A 20,174-nucleotide genomic window follows, 5' to 3' on the forward strand; every position below is an offset into this window, starting at 1 on the left:
ATCGATTCCAAAGTTTTCCGTGAGAGCATAGAGGCACTCTACATTGATCAGTTGATCTATTAAACCTCCCCAATCAATTGATCAATTAATTGAGATATGACCGTTGCACAGGTTGATGGCTGGATTTACTCAGATCTCACGTGATAATTAATTGGGGATAAGGTCAATCGATTGAGAGCCTTAGATTGCGAAGTATAAAGGCGTCATGCGGATTCAAACATGCAACACTTCTCACAACAACACTCACACGATTCTTCTCTGATTTTCTCCACTTATTGTTTACCGGACCTTGAGCTTGGAAGACAAGTATTGCTGTACTTTCCAACTGGTCTAAAGGCATCTTCAAGCTACAAGAGATCAAACAAGAGAGCTTTTCATTTGTTCTGTGTATCTACTTCTTGTTTGTATTGTACTTTTATGTGAGCTTGTACGAAGTTTATCTACCTCTGGATTGTTTCTGAGAATGAGTGTTTTTGATATTGGAGAGTGTAATTAGTGTGAATCCTTGGATTGTTCACCTTATCTTCAGGTGGATATCAAGTAAATCCTTGTGTTAGTATTGGTAAAGTTTTCGCTTCAAATTTTCGTTGCAAATCATTTCAACGAAACGAGATGAGCTATTTATCCCCATCTAGCTCTGGGTGTACTAACATATAACACTTTGATATACAGGCCACCTTATGTTACACACTCATGCACATCTAGTATATTTTTTTTTTAAAAAAAAATCTTAGTAGTACAGATCCTCTAATTCACAATCCCTGGTCCCTTCTACAATTTATACGTCAAATCGTGGCTAGAATTCGACCAAAATTGGCTACGATTTCCCTTGGATTCACCTTCTCACCTAAGTTATAGTTTTGGGTTAAGCTAAACCGTCGTCAGTGGGCAGGCCGTCCCCTGCTCATCACCATACAGTCTGCCCACCGCCAGCGGCTTCTGGCCGTTTGTCTCAGCCCAAAACTATAACCTAGGTAATAAGGTGAACCCAGGGAGGGATCGCAGTCAATTGCGGTCAAACTCCAGTCAGAATTCGACTGCAATTGCAGAGCGGATCAGGAGCGAATCAGGAAAAACCAGACCAGAGGATCCCTCCTCAAATTTTAGGGTTTAGGATTTATGTCTTAGGTTTTCAGATTATATATATACATAGAGAGAGAGATGATATGATATTTGATGCCTCCTGTACTATTGTGAGCGAAATCCGACGTGGGCGATCTGATATGGTCAAAACTTAATTTTTTAGTCTTTCTCTCATTGCAATAACTTTTCTATCTTTCCTCTTAAATTAAAATAAAATTCTCTTTCCTCTCCTATTATTACATGCAACAATCACTGTAGTAATGATGTTACAACGTTGTAATAGTTACTATAACGTTATAGAATCAATAGCTGCTACAACCATGTATTAACTACTACAACAGTACAGTAATTATTACAACGGTGCAACAACTGCTATGTTGTAACAACTATTGTATAATAGTTGTTACAACGTATAGCAGTTATTGTATAGTAGTTATTATAATGTATAGGAATTGTTATACAGTAATTGCTACATGTTATAATAGTAATTACTACATGTTGTTGCATGTAATAATAGGAGAGAGATAAGAGAATTTATTTTAATTTAAAAGTAAAAAAGAATAGTTATTATATGTAAATGTGAGAGAGGGATTAAATTTTTTTTTTGGACTGTATGGCTGTCATTCACAGTTGCGTAGAAATCGTGTGTCTGGGATGAAATTATAAAATTTTAAAAATTTCGTGTGTGTTTTTTTTTAAATTTTGAAAGTTTAAAGGGAATAAATATAATTTCCCTTTTAATTAATTGATATATAAAATTTTCGACCCAGGGCGTATTTGATCCGACCCACGCCTCTTCCAGAGAGTTCCTTATCTCTTCTCCATGGCTTCACTTCTCTTTCGTTCACCTCCGCCCTTGGCAGCCCGGCCGAGGCTCGTTGCTGCGACAAGCCGCACGCTGCTGCTGCTCTTCGGTCCTTTGCGCACCTCGTTTCTCCGTGAATCCAAATGGCTGCCGTTGTTTCGTAGCCGCGACAGCAGGAGACCTCTCTCGACTGCCATTACCACCACCTGCTTCTGTAACGCCGATGACAAGTTGAAGTCCGCATCTTCTGATGACTATCAGGTCTGATTCTTCCTTTGCTGCAGAAGCCGGTTCTATTCGTTCTTCCCTTGCCCCTTTTATTAGATCGTCTTTCATGAGATTGTAGTTTATAACCTATTGCACATTATGAAAAGGAGCTTGTTTTTTGTTGGAATTAGAATTCTTTGCTAACAACTTCTGCAATTGTCTGACTAGATTCGTGCAGTCGTATTATCCTTGTGCCTTATGCAGTTTTTGATAGTAATTACAGGATTCAAATGTGAAATGGCTCGTCCTTCGTAGGTGGGATGTGCCATGGAGTTGGCAAACTATCACGCTTACAATGATGGCATGCGGACTAAGGTATGCTGCAGCTTAGTGTTCAATGCTTGTTATGGCATTCATTTGTTGGCAATCTTCTGGTGTACATCATTGATCAATGAATCTTTTTTATAAAATTATTCTAGAAATGTTGTGCCACAATTTTATTCTTGTAATAAAAAAAGAAAAAAAGTTGTTTTTAATTGAATACCTGTTTATGGCATTTGTGTTGTCCTTCTGCTGATGTTCATTACCACACAGTCTTTTGTTCAAAACTATTCTGAAAAATGATGTGCCACAATTTCTCTTTTTGGATTGAAAAAGAACAAAAAATGGTTTAATTGCCTTCCTTTTTGTCACCTTGAGTTGTATTTGTATCTAGTGTTCGTTTGATATTTGTCAACAGATAGAAGTTGAAAATTTTCCAGACAGCTTTGTCCTTACAGGGTTAGTGGAGGCATCACTATTGCCATATCTTGGTTTCCAAGGCAGGGAAGTTAGTTTGGATGAGAAAGCAGAACTTTTGTTTGCTGGGCAATTGTATGAGTGGATATCCTCGATCTTAGTTTCCAAATACATTTTGTTTTGTTTCTGTTTGAGTTGTAGCTCTTATCATATTTGTGTATCATTGGACAGCTCTGTGACAGCAGTTGTGCTAGGGGTGATGTATGGTATCACCAAGAGCTTTGAGCCACTTCCAGATGATCTGTTTTGTTATGGTGAGATCTCATTAATCTCTTGTTTTTCAACATCATATGTGAGCTAAGATCTACATGGTTGTAATACAGTCAATATGCACTGATATCCTCAATTGGTCTAAGAATTGCATTGCAATAAATATAAAAAATTAAATTTTCTCTAAAAAGAACGAAAAGAAATTTTGTTGCTGTTACATGTGAACTTGATATTTTTTTTTCTTTGTCCTTATTATGTTTGGTTATTTTTCTTACTATATTCTTGGCTCATGAGGATTATTTTCCATGACTTAACTATTAGAACTGCTCTATCATTGAGACTTAATCCACAAAATAAGTTGATTATTATGGGTAGCACATGCCTTTTATTTCAAACATTATGGTAGTTCTGGTCTTCACTTGAGTGATGTGCAAAATCGCTCTTCAAATAGTATGAAATTTATGAAAAAGGAATTGAAGCATCCCCGTCAACATAACTATCTGATGGGTATGTTATAAATTTCTCAGATCTCAGGAGACCATTTGAACTACGGGATGGTTGGCTCCTGTGGGCAGGAATCGGTTTCATTGGTGCACTACTTGCTATTGCTCTAACAGGAGTTGCCTTGAATGCCTTTCATGGTGAAAATCCACAACGAGAGGTTAGATGTTGTATATGACCATCTGCTTTGAAGGATAATAAAAATTGTTTTCATTGTATTTTTCTAAATTTTGTTTGACATATTTAATTTCCTTGCCGGTTGTGCAAGAAAACTATGGCAAAGGTAGGTCGGAAGAAGATCTACTTTCTTGATTTAGTAGGTACGTGAGACGAGTTCCCAAAAAAATTTCCAACTTTACACTTTCGTAACACGAAAACCATTTCAAACATTTAAAGGAGACAGGATGAAAACTCCATCCCTGGATGAGCTCTTACTTGGACATCATGGCCCTGATGTTGTTGGGAATAGAATGTTGGTATTTTGGTGGTTCTGAATCCCAACTGAACGTGATTTCCATGGAAAATGAACAAGAGACAGAGAGAGGTAAGTACTATGTTACCATATCTATAGATGGTTACCTCTCCAAACCAAATGCGGCTTGTCCACTTTGGACGTTACAGAAGTCTGTGGGTACAATTGACAATCTCAAGTGGCACCAATATCATTCCTTGGTTTTCTTGCTTATTGCAGCAGCATTTCAATGCCAGCCAATCCACTTGGATTTTATTGGAAGCCACAAATACATTCTTAAAAGTTGCTTGTGATGGATTTCATTATGGATGAGAACTAGTTATGGCACTTTAATCTTCCTGTTAAAATATAATTGTAGCTGGTATTTAATAATATTTGCGATATAGATCTTGATTTTAATGTCATACAGTTATTTTGATGTGTTTCGTGCAGTTGCCAATATTTTGAATATTGTCCTATCAGTCTTAACATCTGGTTTTTTATACAATTCTTTAATGTGCAATATTTGCACTAAAAATTAAGTTAAATTTTAGTTCAAAATTTTCTAAGCTTATTGCATAATTGTGTGCCAGACTGATGCTTTAGTTCGCTTGTTGCCATTGATTGGCTCTTCAGGTATCAGGTATGGCGTTCTGTATCTTGCTTTTTAAATGAAGATTAAGTGAATGTCTGATTATGTAAAATCTGGTTTATGATAGCACTGCATGTCTGGTGGGTATAACTGGTGTTTTAGCCCCAGTTCTTGAGGAGACTATCTTCCGGGGATTTCTCATGGCATCTCTAACTAAATAGTATATTCCTTGTTCCAACTTTCTTTTCATAATACTTGTTAATTCCAACTCCCAATATGTTAGTGATTCAATTGTTGGTCTATCTTAAAGTTTGATCAACTGATTCGTTGTTGTCAGTTGTCATTGAGCTATTAGTTTATGCAAAATGTACATAGATAATTATTCACCATCGACTAATATGAAACTGACAGTGACAGATCAACATTGCCATCTGAAAGCATCACACAATAAGAGAGGAGGAGACACGTCCTACCCTGCCTCATTGTTCAAAAATATACTTTGTTATTCACAACACTTCACATTTTTCTAGTGCTTCATATAGCATCACCAAGTGATATTGTAAACTGCATTTTATCTAGAAACTAATGGGGCATTTGTTTCACAAAAGGAATTGATAAATAATAAGCCGGATTACAGGAATAGTCTATTGTGCTTGCCCAGACCATTTTGCTCGGTCATAATATATATTCTTTGGAGAATTGAACAAAGTAAGAATACATATTTTTTGAAGAATGGAATGGAGTACGAATGGTTATTCCTTCGACTAAGGGAAGAAATAACTAAGAAAGATAATTAGAGAATCACAATTGCAATGGAATTAGAATTCAATGTTTATTTTAGTGATTATAAATATATTATTCTAGAGTTCACAGGGAATAGAAGAGCTAATTCTATGAACCAAACACACCACAAAATACTTTTCTTGTTGTGTGTTTAAAATGTATACTAATTCTCAACTCATATTAATTTTTCATTTTGTATGCAGTCTGCCAACACCAGTTTCTGTGATTATAAGTGCTGCAACATTCGCTCTCGCTCATCTAACTCCTGGAGAATTTCCTCAGCTGTTCATTTTAGGTAGTAATTTAATTTAGTTGGGTGTAGAACCACTTAAGCTAAGTTAACAAAGGGCTTGATGCTTGCATATTTATCAGTATGTGCGCAAACCATGAGCGGCTTGCCAAAAAGATCTTATTAGTTGCAACTGAATACTTTTGGTTATCCAACTATTCCTATGTTTTCTGTGCAAAAACTTACCTGAAACTTCCTGATAAAACTTTCTTGATTTGTTGAATTCCACATCAGCTTAATAGTCCGTATGCTAAAACCTTTTGATGGATTAATAACTGTATATGAGTATGAACTTAATTTACTGTAAGATTCTTTGTTCTAAAAATTGATTCTGTTTGTTATTGCATTTGACAGGGGTGGCTTTAGGTTTTTCATATGCTCAAACTCATAATCTACTAACGCCGATCACAATTCATGCAATCTGGAACTCGGGGGTGATCTTATTGCTTACATTTCTTCAGGTACACTGTACAAGTGGTTTATTTGGCTTTTGACTCTGTGCTGTATATTCATCTATATGGTCCTTCTGAGAATTTGCAAATGAGTGTTATACTATATTTCTATAATGCCCGGGTGGAAAACCAAATGTAGCCGCCTTTTTCGTCAGAATCATGCATCCTTCTTTAGGCAGAATTGTGTGATCTCGAACTGCCTATTGTTTTATTCAAGTTCCAAACTAGATTAAAATAGATGGAAATGTGCTTATAATTCACTAGATGTTTCAAGTTATCGAATACATGTTCGACTGAAGATTAATTCCTTTTCTGAAAATGCACTACTGTGATCCTGTGTATAAAACAAAAAGTTTCCTATGATAATCACATGTTTGATATACTCTGGCTGTCGAAATGTGAACAGATATCCCCTTTTGATAAATCTTGATAGTAGATTGTAAAAGAAGAGATGTCTTGACGACTTTTGCTTCAAAAGATATCGAAGTTGTTTCCTAACAGGGTTCTTATTTGTACAGCTTCAAGGATACGATATACGGGAATTGCTACAAGCACCTTGAAACACTGCCTTTTTGTAATGCTTTGGGCGTTTAAATTGTAAGTATAGTGAGGAGTTAGGTACCCTAATTTGCTGAACACTAGCAAGCAATCCCAAAGAACATATAATTTGTAAAGCAGTGTACAGTCATGGCTTTTTTCAATCATTTGTGATACCATCAACTGAATGCGAAAATGATAGTGTGATCACCACGATATATATATATATATATATATATATATATATATATATATATATAATATATATATATAAAATTAATGATGTGCTATGGATCGTTTGCTGTAGAATGATTTGCAAAAAATTTTGTAAGGTGCCTGGAATTTATCCTGACATCTCGATTCATTTATATATATATATATATATATAATATGATGTGCTACGGATAGTTCATTGTAGAATCATCTGCAACAAATTTTTTAAGGTGTTTGGAATTTATCCTGACATCTTGATTTATTTTTTTTATTTTTTATTTTTTATTTAATTTTTGGTCGCCTGGATTTAGTTTAGGCGTCTTGATTTTTTTTTTACATCTTTTATATATATATATATATATATATATTATATTCAGTGAATATTTATTTATTTTGAATATTATAATTTAAGAGAAAAGTCTGAGCTTAAATCAATTATAACTAAATATTTAAAGTTTAAAATTTTAAATTTTAAATACATATAATATATTTTATGAGTATTTAAAATTTTTAATATTGAATATTATAAATTAAGAGGGAAGTCTAAATTTTATATATGCATTTAAAATTTTTAATATTGAATATTATAAATTAAAAGGGAAGTCTAAATTTTATAGAGAAAATTTTATTGACTCAAATTTATTATAATTTAACTCCTAAAATTTAAAATATTGAACTTTAAATATATATAATAAGTCTCAAAATAAAATAATATTGAAGGAGTCTAAGCGCTTGGATTAATTTCATGCGTCTGACTCATATCATTCATAGGTCCTAGAATTGTTCCAGGCGTTAGAGTTAAGTCTGAATGATTCTGGAGGCAAAAGTCCAAGTAAAATTGTAAAGAGTGTTTCTGTTTTTATTAGAATCGTTTTTGTTTTATCAATAGGGCATTCCATTTCAATCCTAGTTCAGCATATTTTATTTTCTGAAATTATTTTTCAATTTTTATATTATTGTAATAGTTACTAACCCCTTGCAGCTACAATATAGTTCAAATCTTCTACCCTAGATCTCGTGTCCCCATATCCCCTTATCGATCAGACATCTGTGGTACTCTCGTGATATGCACCATATTCTTAAGATATGATATGATTCGTCCGATCAACAAATGAAATAAAGAAGACCCAAGATTCAGAGACAAGAGATTTGAACTAACTACAATATTGATACTTCAAGTTTGACGAAACACCAATCAATTGTATTATAACAGTAATAATTTATAACTTTTATAATAGACACACTTTATTCTCCATTGATATTGGTAACACAAATTAATATCATCTTGTAAGATCAATTGACTTATGATGTAGGAATTATGAGATTATAGTTGCTATAATTATTATTATAGCCATTGTTACAATTGTATAGTAATTAAGGGACATAGCTATTATAATTACGTAACAATTATGATCTTACTCCAATAATGTTAAAAATAAGGATATTCCTGAAAAAGTACAATGTGTAAAGTATATTGATTGATTCATTCTATAAAAAAAATTTTATCAGTAAATCAAAAAATATTTATAGTTGATGATTCATCAATTTAATATTTTTAGTCAATCGTTTATTAAAAAATTTATTTATTAATTTATTAAGTTAGGACTCAATGTTTAGATGTTTAAAATTGAGAGAAGGCGCTTGTCACTGCAACATTGAAGAAAATGTCTTTTTTATTTTTGCTTATATATAATCTATGTGGATTCTTGTTTTTTAGTTCCCTTATAAAAAAAAAATAATTAATTAGGCTGAATAGTAGTTCCGAAATAGTTCACTTATCGAATATCTATACTTAAAGTAAACTGTGGTTAGAATTCAAATTGAACTGTTACACTCTTTTATATATATAATAAATCGTAAAATATTACGGTAGGCGGTAGCTCAGCTGCCAGACCACATCACATGGTCACAGCTAATAATAATAATACATAGAATAAGAAAAGCCTGACCTAAATAATAGCAGTCGGGTTCTCCTTCGTTTTACACCTGGCCTGTGGTTGAACCAAACAAACGGTCTCCATTGTGGGTCCTGAAAGTACACCCGTCAATTTGCTGGGAGCACCACGTAAACTTTCTTAAACACAAAATTTATTAAAAATTTTATAATTTATATAATTTTTTTTTACATCAGCTAGCTATCGTATTAATTTACTAAATTTTAAATTTAAATATTAAAATATTATTTAATTTTAAAAAGGAAAAAAATAAAAGGAGTGAATTAGATAATAAAAAGTAAATATTATATAAAAAAATAATTTAAAAATAAAGACAACTAAATTATAGTAAAATTAATGTATTAGTTTGTAAAAAATAGATATTTAAATGTAATAAACTATTTTTTATTCTAAATTTTAGATTTTAAAAAACGGCCGCTACGGAGACGCTGCCACGCATGGTTCACGTGTCGTTCGCATGGGGCCCGCAAGGCGAAGTACCTGTCGCTGTCTGCTTCGGCCTATCAGAAACGGTGGGCTCTGCTGGGTTCGAAACGTACACGCGCCAACGTCGATGGGGGACCCACCTCTTACCGTCATTTTCCCCGCCTCAAATTCAGGCGGGCAAAAATTTTAAAAATATTAAGGGGTTGAACGAACTTTTCCCTGCCGATAATGATTTTTTTATTAGCAGAAAACATCTCATATTAAAAAACTTAAAATAAATTTCATTTTAATTTTTTTCAAAAAAAAAGTTTTAATGAAAATTACTATAATCTTAATGAGCTTAAAAATAATTTACAACCATTTTTTTATTTATTATTTTATATCCAAATCTTCTCCGGGCCTTATAATAATTAGATTTCATTATCGCTAAACCTATCCACATAACAACTCTCTTGATTCCCAAATCTCACACATTATATAAAATTTAAAAACAATTTTTTTTATCAAATTTAATTTGATGGCAATCAAAGTAATTTTAATCATTCAATCTTGTTCTAATTGATATTTATTAATATCTTTCTATCCTTTAATATTATCTCTCTAATTAGATACTTAGATAAAAAAAAAATCTAATTCTTTCACTATCAAATTTCAAATTACTAATAAAACAAATAATTAATTAATAATTAATAGATACCAACTCGAGTTTTCACGGCCACGCGTTTATTTATTGCGAAATTCCATTTCTGCCCCTCAGATCTGGGCGGCAGGTGTCCAGTTATCTATTTTAAAATGCAGTGGCAAAGAGGTAATTTAGCTAACGCGCCAGTGGCCGTCATGTAAAGCACAAACGGGTCTTTTCCGTAATTAAAGCGACTTTGCTCTATCTCTCTATCTCTCAGAGAGGAAAGCAACAAGAACTCAAGCGAAGCAACCCTGGAACCTGATCGAATGCGCTTGTAGGATCGAGGGCAGCTGCTTTCCCGGCCCCAATTCCGCTCTCCCCTTGCGGTTCCTCCGCCTCTGAGCTCAAAAAGGCGTCGTCTTGGACAGCCCAGAGGAGCTCCACAAGTTGAGCATGGCGGCGCTTTCTAAACCCGCAGAAGCTCTTGTTCTTCTCTTGTTCTTCCTTCCTTTCTTATCTTGCTTCGCTGCTTCTTCCCGTATCGAGCAATTGACGTCCTTATCAGGTATTAATCCTTTCTTGGAGGTCGAAAAGGAAAGAAAAAGAAAAGATTTTGAGCGTTCTGTTTGCTGAGTGTGGAGGATTCGCGTAGGTGGAGGGCTGCAAGATGGGATTTTTCTACCGAGGAGATCCGCCGCCGAGGCGCCGCCGGCTGACGTCGTCGTCGTGGACAATAGCTCCTTCGTCCTGGCTGCTCCGAGGACGCACAGGAAAGATCCCTTGGACGGATTCCATCGATACACCGGCGGTTGGAACATCAGTGAGAAGCACTACTGGGCCGTGAGACTCCTTGACCTCTTCATCTTGTTCTTTCTCTTCTTGATCTGTTCCTTCCATCGCATCTTTGTGTTTGTCAGTCTGTCGGGTACACGGCGGCGCCGCTATTCGCCATCGCTTTGGCGTGGTTTATCGGATTTGGGCTGGTGTTGCTGTTCATTTGCTGCTGGTTTTTCTGCTGCCGCCGCCGGAGTTACTCCTATTCCCGCGCCGCGTACGCACTGTCCCTCATCCTCCTGGTGCTATTCACCTGCGCCGCAATGTAAGAACCCTAGATCTCGCCTTAGATTCGCTTGATTTTGGAAACTCATAACCCGAGTGGTGATGTTCTGTACAGCATCGGATGTGTGGTTCTGTACACAGGACAGGGGAAGTTCCACAGAAGCACTTACAGCACTATGGACTACGTCGTCGGTCAGGCAAACTTCACGGTGGAGAACCTCCGGAACTTCTCAGACAGTTTATCCGATGCCAAGAAGATCACAGTAGATCAGGTGCTCCTTCCCTCCAATGTCCGAGCTGACATTGATGTCATCGCAGCAAGAGTTAACAAGTCGGCAACTCAACTTGCCGATCGAACTTCAGACAACTCCAGGAAGATTCGTCGCGTGCTGGATCGAGTGTAATGATAATTTGAACTTCTTGTTTAGTTTGAAAGAGCATGCCTAAGTTCTATATATTCTTATGCTTTGCAGGAGGTTGGATTTGATCATAATCGCCGCAGTGATGCTTCTCTTAGCGTTTATAGGATTCTGTGAGTATTGCATTTAGGGGGAGAATCTATACTTTTTCAGTTAGATTGCTTACCGATATTTCGATTGGTTTTATCGTGCAGTGCTCTCTATACTTGGATTGCAGTACATTGTCTCCATGTACGTGACAACTTCTCGAAATCTACATGTGCTATCTATAGTTGGATTGCTCATAGTTTCTCAATCGAAGCATAACTGTTGATTTGTTTGTCTTATGTTTATTCGTGCAGTTTAGTAGTTGTCGGGTGGATTCTAGTGACCGGCACATTCATTCTGTGTGGTGTCTTCCTCATACTACACAAGTAAGTTCATGTTCTCTACTTGTTTGATACATACACAAGTAACTTTGTTTATACGAGCTACAAGTATACGGTGATTGCTCGATAAATATTTATCGCATAGTGATACTTAAACGGAAACTTAGGTCTAGAAAAGAATGTGCCGAGAGTATCTTTTAGTTGTTAAGGCACTACATTGAGTGTTTCTATTGGGATCTTACCAGTGTGGTGGCTGATTCATGTGTTGCAATGAATGAGTGGGTCGATCATCCATACGCTCATACAGCTCTCGACGATATTCTTCCTTGTGTCGATGTTGCCACTGCCAATGAATCCTTGACTCGAAGCCGGGAAGTCACATTCCAGCTAGTTAATGTTGTCAATCAGGTGATCGCCAATATTTCGAACGGGAACTTTCCTCCTCAATTGAAACCTTTGTACTTCAATCAGACCGGCCCATTGATGCCTCTTCTTTGCAATCCATACATGCTGGACTTGAATAACCGGCCATGCTTTCTTGGAGAGGTCGACTTCAACAACGCAACACAGGTAAAACGATCGACAACTAGAGAAGTTGCATGTACAATTTTGAAATGATACCAATTTATCTTTGTGATCAATGTAGGTGTGGAAAGGCTATGTTTGCCAAACTATGACTGAATCAGGTTCCGAGGTTTGCACGACGGTTGGCCGGGTAACCCCGAGCATATACAACCAAATGGCAGCTGCTGTGAACGTCAGCCGAGGGTTATACTTGTACGTGCCATTCCTTACACAGCTGGAAGACTGCACTTTTGTGCGCGATACCTTCACGGGGATAAGCCAGAACAATTGCCCGGATCTGGAGAGCAACAGCAAACTGGTGTACATAGGGCTGGTGATGGTTTCCGCCGCGGTGATGCTGTCCTTGATATTCTGGGTGATCTACGCGAGGGAGAGGCGCCACCGCAAGTACAACAAACAGTTTGTCGTCGGATCGGGACAGCCGATGCCGCAAGAAAAGGCGCCATAAGAATGTTTTTTGAAAATATCAAACTTTGTAGCATTGTGATGATTAGAATAGGTGATGAGATTTCATGTATGTGTTAAGATTCTATAGATACGTTCGCCAAGTGCTTAACCATCCGTGACGGTTCTTACAGGATCGAATGGTTCGTTTCATTTTCATTCCTTTAGTTCTAAGAATCAGTGATGAAAGGAGTTTGGATGATGCTTTTTTTTTTTTTTTTTTTTTTGAGAAAATAAAAATTTCATTTCAAATCTTCAAAGTTTACTTTTCTTTTTGAAATATATGAAAAGCCCCTAATAGTTGTATAAATTGCGCCGCGAGTCGTGGAGGGTCCTTTATGTGAAAATATGAACTAGAAGGACTCGACTACGAAGGGCTTGCTTTGTGAAAATATCGGAAATAAGTGTACTAATGTGAAATATTTATGTAATTACATGGCAAGCCAACTGCAACGCTGCTGCTGGTCAATTTGGTTTGAGGTCCTGAAACATGGAGTCCCACCTGATCTCGCCGGCGTGCTTCACAGCCACCGCAGCAGTCGGAGGAGCCACTCTGGCTCCGCCGCCGCCGCCACCGTCCGCTACTACCATCTTCCTTCGCCTCTTCAGCATGTCCCCCTTCTCCGGCGCCGGAGCCGCCACGACGACGATGGCTGAGGAATTCCGGCGGAGCAGGGAATAGCTAAGATACTTGGCTATGGAGCTCCCGGCGGCGGCGAGGAACCTGGTGAAGCGGCGGAGGCCGGAGTACTTCCTCTTCTTGGCGAGCTTCAGGATCTCCAGCCGGTGCTTGGCGATGGAGATTCCCATGCTCTTCAGGAACTCATGGTCGAAGTGGGCGATGTCGTCTTCGCCGAGCTGGTTGCCGGAGAAGAGGAGGGAGAGGTGGTAGACGAGGTCGGGATCGAGGTCGGCGTCGGAGAGCCAAGAGTACCAATCCATGGATTCTTGGAATGGTGGAAGGAGAAGGGAGGTGGAAGAAGAAGCATGGCGTTCGAGTGGAGGAAGAAAAGGTGTTTGATGAAATTCCAATAAAGAAAGGCGGGGTTAGTGGGGGCATTAGTTGGCTTAATGTGTCATCTTCGATGATAGTTCCTTGCTCAACTAAAAAGATGTTCTTTTTTTTTTTCACAAAAATAAAAATTCAAACAATCGGTTCAACTAGTCGAGAACCAACTCAAGGGCAATTCCTCCCGAACTATTCCACGATGGCAAAAGATGAATACATTCGTCTTCAGTATCCCCGTCAATCCGTTCCAGGACCAACACGGAGGAGGTAAATCACGGACGACTACTAAGGGAGACATTTATCTCGACTTTACCAAGACCTCCCGAATGATTCCACGCACTCTGAAAAGGAATAAATCGAACAACCTTCTTAACCAAAGATCTAAGATATTAATCCAAAATAATATTTATAATCATGTCTCTTTATAAAAATTGGATCGATAAATAATTTTGAGTAATCCTCTTGCTTACGAACTTACTTTCCTCTGGAAGAAATCTCTCGCGTAAAAAAAATTTCTCCCTTGCTTGGAAATGAAGATAAAAATTCTAAAAGGATTGACAATTAGTTTATGGATTAGAAAGTTGAAATAAAATAATGTCATATGTTTGCCACTTTATTAAGTGAAAATTAATGTAAATAAATAAAAGGAGAAAAATTAGATCAAAATTCTTAGCACTAAAATTGAATTATTGGGTCAATTAATTTCGCTGAACGTTAGTTGTTGCATTAGGCGTGTAACATGTGTTAGGTGAAGAACATCAACAAAATAATAAAGGTGGATAATAAATTTATAAATAGCAACAAAAAATGACATTAAAAATTGCGTCAACATTTTAATGAACCGCTTAAGTTTTGATATTACTCAAATTATGAAGGTTGTTACATGAGGTATTTGGATCGAAACTCAATGTATTTGAGCATCATTCCCTTATGTTTTGATCATCTGTATTAATGGTTAGAAGTCACAGTAATTTACCTCCTACATATTAGCTTAGGAATAAATTGATGAGGGTGTTAGGACGAACGAATCTCTTTTTGCCAAATGATATTACTCAAATCATGTACCTAATTTTCATAATACCAAATCAAGTACTATATTTTCGAAATAGCCCTCTGCCCTCCTCTTTTTCTATAGGTCTATCAATCAATTTTGAACGAAACTGATTGATGGACTTTAAAGAGATTTTGCATCTAAATTTAATAGTATAAATTGAGAGTATTGAATTAAATTGAGAGTAGTACATCTCTACTCTTAATTTATGTTAATGAATTAAGATTTAAGAGCATAGATATATTAAAGAGGTTTTATGAGTATATTGATTTTGATTTGAAGTGATTCAGGTTCAAAATTGACGGATGAATTTACACGGATGAATTTACATCATTCAAAAATTTATAAATTTGATATTTTTTTTTAGTAAGGAGAGTCTAAGAACCTATTAACAGAACGTATTAACAGTATTGATCAGTGAGTTTTATTATCCTAGATCTTATAATAAATTTATGATAAATTTTATTGAGCCGTCCAAGATTAAAAATTCACTATTATTAATTTAGCTATCAAATTTAAATCTAAGAATATAAATATATAAAGAAAGGTTTACAAGAGTATGTTGGTTTTGAGTTAAAGCTGATTCGAAACTTTTCACTTCAGAATTTTCTTGGTCCGAAACTGGTTAATGACCCGTAGGGGAAGAGGAGGAGTATTTCACAAATATATGTGATTTGGTTATTATAAAAGTTAGGTATATGATTCAGAATTCAGATAATACTGAAACTTATGCAGTAAAATGTTGAAATTTCTTCGTACGATAGAGAGAATGGACTTGACTACAGAAGTTTATCAGATAGCCTTGAATGAAATGATCAGATGAAAAACATGAAACCCAATGTTTCAAGTAACCATGAATGAAATACTCATGGCCTTGGGTCGGGTACGACGGAGGCGCTGGGGCGAACGTTTCACCTTTTACCACAATGAATGAAATACTCAAATGAACAATCTGAAACCCAATGAATAATGATACATATACATGAACATATTTGTCGATACATTTAAGAAATAAACAGCATGCAATTCAAATAAAAGAAGAGAATCTGTCCTAATTAAACAGCTAAAGGATAAACAATCTAGAAACTTAAAAAGCAGATTTAGCACAGGGCAAGTAAACCTGCTTTGAAAACCAAACTATTGACAATAGCTGTACAAGCAGCAGCAGCAATTAGGAGAACACAAGTCGATCGGCATGTATCCATATCACACCGGTTGGCTGAAGGACGATGTCAGGGATTCTGAGATTTGGGATAATGGCCCTTGCTGTTGGGCGAGCTCGTGGATGTCCCTTACAATGTCAAAAACTGCATCAGGTTGAGCCAGTTTGAGGGCATTTTCTGACATTTTCTTGAGCTCCTCAGAGTCAGAGCTGAACCAGCTAGCAACGAGAGTAGCTGTTTCCTTTGAGCTTTTAGAGAATACCCCAGCTCCATTCTCAACGACATAAGGGACATTGCCAACTTCCTACAAGCAAGAACATAGCTTTTGGAGTGATTTTCTCCACCGTTAAAACAAAGATACTCTTCTAAAATATTGGCTTATATGGTTTACTAATGATTGTTGGCTAAGACCAAGGAATTGATCACACATCCTGTAGCATCTGATGGGGAAATGAATACTTCTCCAATTATTTAAAGTTCGTGGTGCAAATAACTTAATGCATGATGGAAGTAAGATGACAGTTACACTTAAATCAATTTCATGGCTTAGGATTTTACTGACATGAAAACTAGGGTCTCACTTTATGTCATCATTGGATCCAAACCATTAATGCTTCTATTTGATAACACTAGCCAGTCTATATCTAGGAACCTTTAGAATCAAACCACTAATTAGAAACAAACCTGTCCGGGAATGAAATCATTTAGGATAATAGGAAGACCCCTTATCAAAGCCTCTGTAATCGTACCAGGTCCAGCCTAAGAAGGCGAGCAACAGGAAAGATCAGCACAGAACAGAATGATTCTAAGAAGAAAAAAAAAGTAGCTACAAAATGACAACAGATTTATACCTTTGTTATAAGGCAATCACAAGCTCCCATCCATTTCTCCATTTGGGTTACAAATCCATTTACCTGTCATCACCAATCAAGTTTTAAGTGAAAGCCAACAAAAAGAAGTTTTAAGTGAAGGCTAAGTTAGATCCCTCTTGATGAACAATTATTATAGTACCTTCACAGGTATCTTCCATTGAATATCCTGTAAAGTAGTCCTCAAAGTTTGGTTTCGGCCACAGATGACAACAAGTTGCCCGATTGGTTTGCCATGCTCATTGTCAAATAGTGATTCACCAAGGGCCTTTGCTGTCTTCTTAACCGGTCCCATTCCCTCACCTCCTCCCATGAGTAGGACCGCAGGAAGCTCAGGATCCATCTGAAATTCTTTTCTCAAATCACTCTGTAAAGAAACAAGCCAACTAAATTTCCACACATAAGTCGAATGGGCAAACCAAAAAACCTGACAACCAACCTTGACAAGAACTGCACGACAGAAAGAAGGTCGAATGGGCAAACCAAAAACCTGGATTTGGGAAGGTTCTAGGCCATCCAGAGAAGCCCTCTTTGCTACTTCCTCAGAAGGGCAATAACATCTATTGACACCGACATGGAACCTGAATAGGTAACAGTGCACCAATTTGGTTAAGGATAATGATGCAGAGAGGTAGTCTGATACCTTGACATGGACACTTAAGACTCACCAGGTGGGGTGGCAGGTGTTGAGATCCGTAATGACGGTAACGAAAACAACTTTTTTCTGAAGGTTCTGCCATTTCAGCACCCACAAAGGGATGTGCTGCATGAGGGGATGGACACTAATAATTATATCAGGTTTATACTTCTTCAAACCAGCTTCCACCTTCCTTCACTCAAAAAATATATATGATTTAGCATGCAGCATTTGTTTACTCAAATTATTCTGAACGTAGAATATTTAAACTTAAATCTTAAATTAAGGTCTAAAGGTGTATCAATCAGATGATGTAAGATCCACAAAGAAGTGCGCAAAACCCACAAGAAACAACTTGGCAAACAAGGACAAGAACTAAAATATAAGCAAATCTGAAGAACTAGCAGAAGCATCAAATATTTAGCAATGAGGATCAACAGCCACAAGTTAAGCCCTCAAAGAAGATAACCGATGAACAAGTATAATTTGGTTGACAAAAGAAGATCCAAAACTCAATTCTAAAGTTTGATTCATCAAATGACTTTGTTCTTTGGTTGACTTAATTAACTAGACCAACTTGTTTATTTTTATTTTTATCTTTCAGAAAAGCATTAATTAGACTAAGTCGCTGACCACGAATATCCTGTGGTAGACGTGTGAGTTGCATTTACGTGTGTACAGTTGACTCAGTATCATTTTGAAGTCATAGGGGACATGAAAACTTACTTAGCATAGAAGGATCCAATGGCGGCGAGATAGAGATTATGAACCCAACGAGGAGACGTACTGTGGAAGGCCACCTTCCAAAGCTGCGCGTGCTTCACCAAGAACTTATAGGACCTTTCCATGTCATTTAGAGGCCATCCGGCGTGCTCCATAAACAAATCCTTCACGAAGACCTGCACCAAGGAAGAACAATTGCACACTCAAAATGAAATCTTCCTAGCAGAAAATGAAATCTTCCTCGCAGACACACACATTGCTTGATCAAAGAAACTTGAAACACGGTCTTGTTATCTCCCGTAAGCAAAGGCAAAAAGAGGGTAAAAAAAGAAGAAGAAACAAATTCTGTTAAGCGGACAACAATTAATAAAGTGAACAAACTAATCAGAGAGAACCAGGATGCAGGACGGCAGGAGATATCAATCAGGCGAACAATTTTCAATTTCTAAAATCGCTAGAACAGAAGTAAGCTAGATCCGACAGCAAATAGGGCCTTTGCGAGGCAAAAATAATAATAAAAAAAATCGAACACCAGCATTCTTAGATAGAATCATCAGAAAAGAGGGGAAAACAACCGCTGACGAAAGGAGCGAGATCTACCTTGTACTCATCTCCGAATTCGATCCGAAACGCGTCGCGGATGGCCTCGGCAGAAGCCCGGTGCCCGCCTCCAGTGTCGCTCATCAGGATGAGCACGTTCTTAGTCCGATCGGCCCCGATCTGGGCCATCTCCATGGTGCCTTCCTCCTCCTCCCAGAAACCGACGTCTCCGTCATCGCCGCGGCCATCGCCACTGTCGGCACCGCCCCACGTGAGGCTCTTCCGCTTCCGCCGCCGCCGCTGCTGCTGGGCCTGGTAAGCGAGCATGGACTGGATCACCACCTCCCGGATCGTCCGCCGCGGCGACGCCACCGACGCCGCCATGGGCATATCCTGAGCAGGAGCAGCAAAGGCGTCAGCACCACCGCACTTGAGCGCGCGCGTGTCGGTGGCAGCGGAGAAGATGGAGGAGCCGCGGAGGGAATCGAGGGAGGAGATCGATCGTCCGATTTGCTGGCGTTGAATCGAGGTCGATAGAGGCCAAGCTGGAACAGCGAAGCGGATACGAAGAAGATATTATTGGGCCGAAGGCATTTATTAGATTCTTTGGATTATTCCCGGAATTTCTGGGACAAAATGTTTCTGTGAGAAAGTATTACAGATGCCCCCTCAAATATATGATATTTTCACTTCACTTTCTTTTAACCTTTAAAGTTTTTAAAATTATAGAAAACAAATTCAAAGTTTTCACTTACTCATGAATACTTGATGATGAACTTAGACCCGACCTCGGGCTGGATTTGAATCGGACTTGACTATGATTCAAAATTGGGTCAACGGGTTGAATACCTGTTGACTCGTTTTCGGTTCAAAAATCATAATCAGCTTGGAAAGATGCTGGGCCGGTTATGGTTCAAGCTTAAAAATACCCTCGAACTAGAGGTTAACCGTTGGTTCGGCCCGTTAGTTTGAGGTTTTTTTTTTTTGTCTGTGGGAACCACTTAGCCATTAGGGATGAATTAGTGTAGTTTTTATTTTAATAATTTTTTTTTTCAATTGTTGAGATCATTTCGTTATTTTTTTTATCAATAATTACAATTTAATATTGGTTACTCTCCAAACTCTATAAATAGAGAGTCTATTTCAATATTTCCACACCTATCTTCTTTACTTTCCTTATTAATTTCTACAATTTGTACACGCTTTCAACTCTAATTCTACACACTTTCAACTTCTACTTTCGAGTTCCGACTACAATAGAAGGAAGCCGAGGGCAAGAGGAAGTTCATCATCTCAATTTCGGAGGGGCAAGGGAATAGTGAATCTGAATATTCAATCAATCGATAATGCAACCGAACAACTTCTGAATTTGACTCAACA

The 20,174-nt window shown here is 37.3% G+C and overlaps 4 protein-coding genes across 7 annotated transcripts; 2 read left to right on the forward strand and 2 right to left on the reverse strand.

The window, feature by feature from the left end:
• Positions 1–1,853: 1,853 nt before the first annotated feature.
• LOC122043362 (membrane-embedded CAAX protease MroQ-like) lies at positions 1,854–6,904 on the forward strand. 4 transcript variants are annotated; one of them, XM_042603936.1, is made up of 10 exons: positions 1,854–2,149; positions 2,379–2,470; positions 2,861–2,968; positions 3,065–3,147; positions 3,631–3,764; positions 4,649–4,698; positions 4,775–4,867; positions 5,634–5,725; positions 6,074–6,180; positions 6,690–6,904. In XM_042603936.1, the coding sequence occupies exons 1-10, from the start codon at positions 1,907–1,909 to the stop codon at positions 6,729–6,731; spliced, it is 1,044 nt and encodes a 347-aa protein (XP_042459870.1). In that variant the 5' UTR covers positions 1,854–1,906; the 3' UTR covers positions 6,732–6,904. The 4 variants fall into 4 exon arrangements, with proteins under 4 accessions (XP_042459870.1, XP_042459872.1, XP_042459873.1 ...); XM_042603938.1 differs by having other exon boundaries at positions 2,007–2,149; positions 2,370–2,470; positions 2,835–2,968; XM_042603939.1 differs by having other exon boundaries at positions 2,007–2,149; positions 2,370–2,470.
• Positions 6,905–10,167: 3,263 nt separating this feature from the next.
• LOC122043365 lies at positions 10,168–12,961 on the forward strand. The gene is made up of 9 exons (XM_042603943.1): positions 10,168–10,492; positions 10,580–10,767; positions 10,845–11,026; positions 11,102–11,386; positions 11,460–11,518; positions 11,600–11,636; positions 11,747–11,818; positions 12,019–12,343; positions 12,420–12,961. Exons 1-9 carry the CDS (start codon positions 10,381–10,383, stop codon positions 12,804–12,806), a joined length of 1,647 nt encoding a protein of 548 aa, XP_042459877.1. The 5' UTR covers positions 10,168–10,380; the 3' UTR covers positions 12,807–12,961.
• A 306-nt stretch (positions 12,962–13,267) lies between these two features.
• Positions 13,268–13,744, reverse strand: LOC122044285. Its single transcript, XM_042604798.1, has one exon. The coding sequence runs from the start codon at positions 13,742–13,744 to the stop codon at positions 13,268–13,270; it is 477 nt and encodes a 158-aa protein (XP_042460732.1).
• A 2,071-nt stretch (positions 13,745–15,815) lies between these two features.
• On the reverse strand, positions 15,816–19,368 carry LOC122043366 (probable monogalactosyldiacylglycerol synthase 3, chloroplastic). The gene is made up of 8 exons (XM_042603944.1): positions 18,855–19,368; positions 18,258–18,430; positions 17,563–17,724; positions 17,334–17,475; positions 17,037–17,261; positions 16,877–16,939; positions 16,710–16,784; positions 15,816–16,329 (listed from the first exon to the last, which is right to left on the reverse strand). Exons 1-8 carry the CDS (start codon positions 19,182–19,184, stop codon positions 16,069–16,071), a joined length of 1,431 nt encoding a protein of 476 aa, XP_042459878.1. The 5' UTR covers positions 19,185–19,368; the 3' UTR covers positions 15,816–16,068.
• Positions 19,369–20,174: the final 806 nt, after the last annotated feature.

This window comes from Zingiber officinale, chromosome 2A, assembly GCF_018446385.1.
Source record: "Zingiber officinale cultivar Zhangliang chromosome 2A, Zo_v1.1, whole genome shotgun sequence".
Lineage (NCBI taxonomy): Eukaryota > Viridiplantae > Streptophyta > Magnoliopsida > Zingiberales > Zingiberaceae > Zingiber > Zingiber officinale.

Excerpts from the sequence above, each read along its gene's own strand:
- LOC122043362 (XM_042603936.1), top strand. The coding sequence starts at position 1,907 with ATGGCTTCACTTCTCTTTCGTTCACCTCCGCCCTTGGCAGCCCGGCCG. Across the intron at positions 2,150-2,378 it reads CATCTTCTGATGACTATCAG|GATTCAAATGTGAAATGGCT; the intron begins GTCTGATTCTTC and ends TAGTAATTACAG. Across the intron at positions 3,765-4,648 it reads GTGAAAATCCACAACGAGAG|ACTGATGCTTTAGTTCGCTT; the intron begins GTTAGATGTTGT and ends ATTGTGTGCCAG.
- LOC122043365 (XM_042603943.1), top strand. The coding sequence starts at position 10,381 with ATGGCGGCGCTTTCTAAACCCGCAGAAGCTCTTGTTCTTCTCTTGTTC. Across the intron at positions 10,493-10,579 it reads GCAATTGACGTCCTTATCAG|GTGGAGGGCTGCAAGATGGG; the intron begins GTATTAATCCTT and ends GGATTCGCGTAG. Across the intron at positions 10,768-10,844 it reads GTGAGAAGCACTACTGGGCC|TCTGTCGGGTACACGGCGGC; the intron begins GTGAGACTCCTT and ends TGTGTTTGTCAG.
- LOC122044285 (XM_042604798.1), bottom strand. The coding sequence starts at position 13,744 with ATGGATTGGTACTCTTGGCTCTCCGACGCCGACCTCGATCCCGACCTC.
- LOC122043366 (XM_042603944.1), bottom strand. The coding sequence starts at position 19,184 with ATGCCCATGGCGGCGTCGGTGGCGTCGCCGCGGCGGACGATCCGGGAG. Across the intron at positions 17,725-18,257 it reads ATTGGATCCTTCTATGCTAA|GAAGGTGGAAGCTGGTTTGA; the intron begins GTAAGTTTTCAT and ends TTTTGAGTGAAG. Across the intron at positions 17,476-17,562 it reads AACACCTGCCACCCCACCTG|GTTCCATGTCGGTGTCAATA; the intron begins GTGAGTCTTAAG and ends TTACCTATTCAG.